Here is an 8,606-nt window from a genome sequence, read left to right on the forward strand (position 1 = left end):
CACTCCTGAAGTTGAATCTTTAGTTTCACATGCCAGCATCAGTCTTGATTGCCCTTAAAATACCTTATTAAGCATCACCTGTATCCTACCGGAAAACACAGGCTTTACAAAGAATTTTTAGGCATGCTTTTATGGAGTTCTTTGTTCACCATCTCGCTCATTCAAAGAACACTGTATATGAAGGTAAGCAAGACCAGAATGCATCTTACCCAACATCTGCCCAAGGAACTTCTGAAATATCCTCCCTGATACTGGTCAGGGGTGCAAAGATCAGAGGCAGACTTGGCTGCATGGACCAGGAGATGAAGACTTTATACTAAAAGATGGGAATATGCTGACCCTTCTCTGAGCAGGGCTAACCTCTACAAACTAGGATGGGTAACAGTAGGTGAAGGCTACCTGTGGAAATGGAGTCGCAACCATGATCAAAGAGTTCTCCTAGAGGAGAACTACTGTTTGTTCTTCTGGCTTGCTTCCCATCAATGGCATCCAGAGACTGGTAGATAAAAAGTCCTACTGCACCCAGGATATATGCCCAAGAAGGTGCCTGAAAGAGATTCACATAAAAGGTCACTAGGTAGTTCCCAATTTCTTAGCTGATAACCTGTTTCATAAAAGGTAAAATACTGTTCAGCAGAAAACTATATTATAATGTGCTATTTGTTTCTCTACTTATTTGCATTCTTTGTGCTGAAAAATGTTATAAAAATAAGAATAATCATTAAAAAAGAAAGCAGTGGCAAAGCCCTTACTAAAGCTCTCAGCGTTTTACGTGATAGACACTTAGATGATTTGCTCAGATTCACAACATATAGATATAAAAACCTGTTATGGTTTTTACCAAATATAGACTTCAGCCTCTAGGGAAAGATATTTTTTCCAACATAGAAAAATTGACTACAGAGGCACTTTGGCCGGGGTTTAGAGAAATTAAGTCATTCACTAAATATACAGGAGCAACTATCTACTAAATTTACACTATCAGTTTCAAAACGAGCTGTGAATTAGTTAAATTAACACCCTCTTTGGTCCAAAGGAACTGTTCTGCAGTCACTCCTTTCAAAAGCATTATTTCCACATGCACAGTCAGTATGACTTTGTCTAGGAATTAGGTTTTGCTAAAAATTATTTAAAACACCTATTGAACAAAGCACAGGTAACATTTTGCCTCAACTAGCCTCAAATGGTATCCTTAGCATTTAGAAGCTTTCATGAAAAGTCAAGTATAAATGCTGGAAATGCAACTTGCAGGTTGAACAAGTGAACAGCCATAGGACTGGATCCTTTCCCACTCCCAGGTCAGGGACAGCTGCTGTGGCACTCCACAATTGCTGTGGCAATTCCTCTCCTGCAGCACACATTGACCAACATGATTTCAGGTATTCCTTAAGACAACCCGCAGTGTTTCACAAGGCATTCCTGCTGCGACACACTTCTACCGGCTATGAAATGATTGAGGTCTATCGAAACTTGTCATCCTAATCCCTGGATTTTAACAAGTAAAGAAGGCCACACTTGGCAATTCTGCATAGGACACCACTGGCTTTTTGGTTGCATTAGGCTCCCTTCCTTTTGCAGCCATATATTTCTAACTGAAATAGATTTTAGCTTGCTTTAGTTATCAGGTTTGATGAAAGTAGACTGTACCCAGTGCTAAATATGGTAGCCAAATCCTTTAGTCACACTGCATTCACCCCAGTGTGGGGCACATCACCAATTACTGCAAATGCCAAAGCATGGGCACTTTCTTACTTAACTGGATCATTTCCATCATTGAAACATCACTCAGGTACAGAAATATGTTATGGCACAATTTTTAATCATTAGCTGTAGTGCTGTATGCATAGCATCAGCACAGTCTTTTGAAATGCAAGCTCCATGAGAAATACAGGCTCAGTCCTAACCAAAACAGAGGGCTTGCATGTTGGTCACTGTAGTTAGTTTATGAAAGTTTCCACAACCCACAGAACATGAAGCGAGAATTTTTGTTCAAGGTAACACTGTCTACATTTATCTTGCTACAAAACAAATGTAATACATTAAAATGCAAAAAATAATCAAATAAATCAGCTTTCACTCAAAACTTTTATTAGGTCTTTTTGACAAAGCAGTGGCTTTTGTCTAGTTGCAAGCTATAGTAATATATATATTTGAGTCAGACTGCTGATTCAAATTTGTTTGCAATAGCTCCTACTGGGGCAAATCAAAGCAACGGTCCTCCTACACTCCAAAACTAAAGCACTCTGCCCCTTGATCTGGAAAGGCAGGGGGAGAGTGTTCATCTTCTTCCCAGTGAGGATCATCTGTATCCATTAGCACCTGTAGCAGATCTATCAGTATTCCCACAGTTGAGGATAAGGGAAAAAAATCCTAGTTAAGAACAGGGGAACAGGTGTCAGAGAGCTTAGAAATATCATCTGGAGCACTTCATCAGTAAGCTGTCAGTTCAAATTTAACCCAAAGTGGTAATAACCAAAATTCATTTGGGATCAACTGTCATTTAGCATATTAAATGAATGCTCTAATGTTTTAATCAGTAAAAAACAGTTTTCCAAATCACCAGCAGTACACAGAGGTTTCCAAGGTTCCTAATAACTGTGGATTTTCTCTACTATCCACCCTCTCAACACAACTACAGCTGCTGTCTCCTCCGCCTTCTCACATGCCTGGCTCTCCATCCAGGGATGTCCCCTGACAGCTTCCCACGCTGGACCCAAGTAGTTTGCAAATTAGAGAAGTGGGAACATTTGAGAATGCTGACATGGCTGACAGACTGAGCAGAAAGGTCAGGAGGCTCCCAATAATCATCAGCTTTTCACTGATGAGGTGTTTATTATCTCTACCCGAAGTGATATCCTGCCCAAGCAAATATATTATTTGGCCAGAGCCAGATGCTGTTCTCACAGAACTAGAAGAGAACAGAAACCTGGGTGATGGAGGCCACGAGTGGAGGAGATGCTTCTCTGCTTCAATTCAAAAGGATGTCTGACAGATGCTACAGCCCCAGACTCTTGTCACACACAGATTCGATACAGCAGGTCTGGTCATCTACTCAACCAGAGGGTGTAAAAACAATAAGCCATGTGCCTGTAGTGTTTGACAGGTATGTGTGACACGACCTCTTCTTCAGACACAATGGAGGTAGAAGAGCAGCCATTCTCCTGCTTCTGTGATTCCTCCTCACGAAAGAGCGCACAAAGCTGCAGAAGACGACACGTGTCAGGGAGATCCTTTATGACTCGTTTCAAGCAAAGCTGTCAAGTCCAGAGGGTTCAACAGGCCAAGCTCTTGCATTATTCAAAGATTCAGTTCCCCTTAATTACTCATCACATTTAGCCATAATCTCACTTCCTCAATCCACAGCTAATAGTTTTGCCCCAGTTTACATGGCCCCTCTTTGGAACTAATCCAGAACAGAGAGAAACATTTTGATTGGAGTCCCTCCCTCTTACCCCCAAACATGGATCATTTCCCTCCCTTCACTGTGTGCAACTCTACTAATAGCAGGAGAAGGGAGGGGGCTGTTCAAACCTGAACTACAGCAGGGGAAGAGGGCAGAGTTGAAAAAAAAAAAAAAACAAAACAACATATTGCAGTCCAAGGACTCCCTGCATTCCTTTAGAATCCTCCTCTCTCCAACAAGCTCCCTCTGAAAGAGCTCCTTTCCTTGAAGTATCAGGATTCCTGGACCTTCACGGTCTTATTTCATGCCAAATAACCTCCATCTCCCATTCACAACTGATTGCTCTGTTCCTCACTGGTTGGTATTGGATAAATTTCCCACTCCACTCAGTGCTTCACACTTCTCTACCAAGTCAGGAGCTTCCTCCTCTGCATTCCCTCCCCCGGGGCCCCACCGTTCATAGCAGCTTCTCCAGTTCTACCTCTTCTACTTCTCTCTCCCCAAAACCTCAGTTGTTGTACATAATATCATGCCTGTTAGTATCTTCCCCTCATTTTTCCCCTTTGGCAGGAAAAACATCAAGACAATCCCTCTTTCAGTTTTAAAGGCGGTTTGTTTGTTTGGAGAGTTTCTTGGTTTGTTTTTTTAAGAAAGTTTTTTAAAAAGAGAGAGAGAGAAGCAGAGAGAGCATCTCACCAATGTTCCTCTGCATGCAAGCAATTAATAGTAGAGATAGCTGGAGTCACCTAGACCCTCCACAGCTTTTTGGTCTCCCTAGATGTATGGCTTTCTAAACAGCATGTTTCAGCAAGGTATGACAGCCTTTTAAAATTCACTACAGTGTTTCTTAAAACAATTCTACAGAGCTACCCATCATGAGTCTCCCTTCCTTCCCAGAGAGGCTGTGGATGCCCCATTCCTGGAAATATTTACACTGAGGCTGGATGGGACTCTAAGCAATCCAATCCAGTTGAAGATGTCCCTGCTCATGGCAAGGGGTTGGACAGGATGGCCTCTAAAGGTCTCTTCCACTCAACTATTCTCTGCTTTTAAGGAGACCTGTGGCTGAGTTTGAAGGATTATCAAAGCTAGGCCCCTCCATGAGCAACCACGACAGTAGAGGATCAAAGTTACCTTTCTCTCTTTTAGAAATACAGAGAATTATGTCTAGACAGTTCTCTTCCCAGTTTTACCCAGAATTGGGAGGAGTACATGAGGCTGACTGTAGCTACTTCAGAGAAGTCTCCTAGCAGTGGAGCAAAACAATTCACTGACAAATGGTAGGGATAAAAACCTTATTACACTCTAACACAGCAAATACACACTGCTCATAGTTAATGTCAGCAAAATTTTTCATTCCTAAATATAATTAGTGTCAAAAAAACCCAAACAAACAACCCCAAAACAAAATACAACCCAGGCTGCAGTCACAGTGAATGAGATGTTTCAGCCCTCCACAGAAGATGAAATGTGCAGATGTCCTCCTCACCACCACACCTGTGTATTATTTTTATAGATTACTCCCTTAAGTTACAGAGAGTAGAAAACTGGACACTCAACAAAAGCACACACACATGGATTTTGTTTACAACAGTGCTTGAAGGGCGTAATCTGCTAATGGCTTAGCTGCAAATAAGAAGGCTTATGTTGAAACGTGCATTTACAGGAGGCACTGAAACAACCCATGTTCTTACTGGACAAGAAGACATTACTGAAGCAGACAATATTTTATAAATCCCAAACATATTGTGTTAGTCAGTAACAAACTGGCTTTTAGTGGCTACTGATGCTGATGAAGATAAAAAGAACAGTGTATAGGGAAATAATGCATCCACATTAAGAGAATAAGGGAGCATTGTATGGTTTGAGACATTGATTGCATTAGGATTGGGGTAAGCAGTATGAAATTGCAGAAATCACTGCAATAGGACATAATGGAAGCTGAAAGAACAAACAGGTTCAAAACAACTAATTCAAAGGGCAAAATCACGAAGTGGAAAGTGTTTGTGGGGAAACAGATCCATCAGCTGCTGTTCTAGTAGGTAACCCAAGTAGAACCCTATGTGAAAAAAACTGCTCAACCAGAGTCTTGGCAGCTGGAAGGGTGTATTGGAGAAAGATGTCTTTTCCAAGCATCTGTCAGCAGCTACTCTCTGAAGGATTTCAGCTACCAGTCTTACTCGTTTTGGACAGTTTGTACAAACATCGAGACTTCTGTGATTTTAATAAAGGCCTAACCAAAATGGCCCACTTAAGACTGGTTAGGGAATAAAAAACAACCACACAAACCAACTCAGAACCACCCCCCCTCCCCCCAAAGTAACCCTAAACTCAAACCCAAACCTGCTTGTTATTTTATCCATGTCTTCTATCCAGTGCACCCACCCTTCCACCAAGAGAATATAACAAGTTCTTGTTTGACCATCAGGTAATCAAGACTTGTTCATGAATGGAAGAGTTGCCCAGGCCATATGGAGAAGTGGTGTTGAAGTGCACTATGATATTTGGTTCAGTCTGCGATTTCAATCATCTTTAACGTCATCTTCAGTTCCACCTACCCCCTCCAGCCTACACATCCCAGTCAAAACTACAAAGCAGATATTACAACAGCACGTATAGCACCTATTAGTGTTGCAACAGTTTTAGCTTTTTCAAAAAGTCATCCAGAAACATGACCTCAACTTAGGTGGAAGATAAGCTGAGTCATTAAACAAGGAGAATGATGTTTCTGAAGTGATGCAGTAAGAGAAAATCAGGGCTACTCTCAACAGCACAGAGGCAACAAACAAAACAATAGGATGAGTCTGGCTTCACAGTACATATTTTTAAAGGATATACTGAAATCTGAAGAAAAAAAGTGCAGTCCAAACTATAGGTTCTTATAAAATTCAGCTTCCACAATTAAAAAAAACAAGCAAACAAACAAAAAAAACCCTCAAAACCCACAAAACCAGTAAAGTTTCTAAAATCTACCTAAGCTTTCTTGGAAGGAATAATTCCCTGGATGTCTGCAACACAACTTTTTTCTTTTGGTACAAGAGTCCTCAAGAGAAAAATAACTTAAAATTTACTTTCTGCTTTTATATTTGAATACCAAAGAGAAAAAAGCTAAAATGAGCATCCAGACACTTAGCTGGCACTCAACTGATATTTTCATCACAAAGCTAAGCTAAAGGTAGCAGTTCCACAAGCATTTTAATTCCGAAAGTGCCACTAGAAGACAATCTGTGGTTTCCAGCCATTCAGTATTACCTCTGTTTTCCCTTCTCCTACCACCCAATGCCACAGTGCCTTTACCTGGTGATGTATGTCAGGGCAGTGACCAAAGCAAAGTTAATTTTGATCTGGTTCAGATTCCTGATATGTCTGTCACAAACACCTCTGCTAGCACAAAGGGCAAAGCAATTAGAGAAAAAGAAATCTTCTTCTGACACAAACACTCACCAAAGTAAATCTATGCAATTAAAAAAAATGAAAACCACCAACAGCCAACCTCTGCTATGAGGATTTAAACCCACCAGAACACAAGGAAAACTGCCACCTTTCAAGGTATTTTATCCACCTAAAACAACTTTCCCCTGATATTTGCTACCCCAACTACTATAAAGAGACTGCAATGGGAAACTTGTAACAGGCTGCAAAGCTGACAGTTCCTGAAATTGTCAGAGAAACTGCAGGCAACGCTGTTCAAAGTGACAGCAGCACCAGCCCACGTTAACAAGCCTGTTTTCCCTCCAGAAGTTAAAGGGATTAAATATTTCCCACACGAGGAAGGGAAGCATGTGAGCTACTATCAGCTAACACACCTGCGACGCCACCGAGCCGCAGCTGTGAACCAAGCGATGCTGAAGGGGCAGGAGCCGTGCCCCATGGCCAGCTCCAGCCAGCCTGCCCTGCTCCTGGGCACATCCCGCACCCTCTCTCCTGACCAGCGGCTGGTTCTGCCCCCACGGCCCCTTGTGTTACAGCGTTCCTCCTGAGCCCCTAGGGTTTCCTCTCCTACCCAGCAAGCTGAGGCACACACGGGACATGATGGTCGGTGGAGGAGCCAGGGGGTCCCATGCAGCAGCGCGAACCACGCCGTGCAGTGCAGGACGGTGCCCACCGAAGGCCCAGCCCCGCGGGGCCCTCTGCTCAGCGAAGGGCCAGGCAGGAGACCGGAGCCCACTGAACCTCGTCCTTTCACAGCGTTTTGGCACTCAAACTTTAACACTCGTCTCCAGCTCGGCCCCTGCTGCCCCAAAGCGTGAGCCTCGCACCGCCGCTCCCCTGATTTCTCGGGACAAACCCGCAGACCTCGTTCCTACGGGACGCCTGGTGCAGCCGCCCGTGACGGGGCACCGCACCCCGCGGGGCACGGCCCGGGAGCTCCGGGGGCTGCCAGGAGGCACCAGCGGGCACCGAGACCCGCGGGGCGGCCGGCGGGGACGGGGTCGGGGTGTGCCGGAGAGGCGGCGGCCGCGGCGGGCGGTACCTGCTCGGCGGCGCTGGGGCAGCAGGCGATGAGCGGCAGCGCCGTCAGGCAGTTCAGCAGGAGGCCGCCCATGGTGATGGCGTTGGGCGCCAGCCCCAGCGGGACCTGCTCCACCAGCCAGCCCCAGTACGGCTGCAGCCACGGCTCAAGCAGCGAGCGCCCGGCCGCGCTGTAGCGGTGCTGCTCCAGGCGCTTCAGCTGCGCCGGGCTGAGGGGCGCGGGCAGAGCCCAGGGCACGGCCATGCCGGCACCGCCGCACCGGACGGCACCGGGGTCACGGAGCCGCCGCCGCTCGGGGCGGGGCCGGGCCGGGGGCAGCGGCGGAAGAGGCCGACGCCCAGCAGCGGCCTGGCCGGAGGGCAGCGGCCGCCCCCGCCGCGGCCAGTGCGGGGCAAGCGCCCTCACCCCCGGCCCGCCTCAGGCTCCATCGCCCCGAGGGCGCCGCCCCCTCCCCTCCCCGCAGCGAGCACGGCCCCGCCTCCCCGTGCGGGGATGGGAATCTCCCTGGCAGCGGGGGAAGCCCTCGGTCGTTGAGGGGTGCGCCCCAGCAGGATGTGTCCATCCCCGGACCGTGGGCAGTCGCGGGCCGTGCTGGTCCCCGGGGTGATGCGCCCACCTTTCGCCGCTCCTGGATGCGGGCAGCGTGGGTCGAATCCCTCTCTCCCCTGTGATTTTCCTCATTCAGCTTATTTTGCTTTCGCGCAGTTCATCGTGCAGATGATGGCCAGA

At 46.2% G+C, this 8,606-nt stretch overlaps 1 protein-coding gene across 3 annotated transcripts in view; it reads right to left on the reverse strand.

Annotated features, from left to right (window-relative positions):
* Positions 1 to 8,194, reverse strand: part of CHPT1 (choline phosphotransferase 1) — a 19,294-nt gene extending 11,100 nt beyond the window's left edge. For all 3 annotated transcript variants that reach the window (XR_003570929.1, XM_027881137.1, XM_027881136.1), the window contains exons 1-2: positions 7,878 to 8,194; positions 400 to 547 (exon numbers count right to left, since the gene is read on the reverse strand). Coding sequence is in view for 2 of the 3 variants with exons in the window: in XM_027881137.1 (XP_027736938.1) it covers positions 400 to 547; positions 7,878 to 8,120 (391 nt within the window). In the remaining variant the exon portion in view is untranslated. The remainder of the gene's footprint in view (positions 1 to 399; positions 548 to 7,877) is intronic.
* Positions 8,195 to 8,606: the final 412 nt, after the last annotated feature.

The sequence above is a fragment of the Empidonax traillii genome, unplaced genomic scaffold, assembly GCF_003031625.1.
Source record: "Empidonax traillii isolate 1590-97213 ecotype Southwest subspecies unplaced genomic scaffold, ASM303162v1 scaffold84:size2688230, whole genome shotgun sequence".
In the NCBI taxonomy this organism is placed as follows: Eukaryota; Metazoa; Chordata; class Aves; order Passeriformes; family Tyrannidae; genus Empidonax; species Empidonax traillii.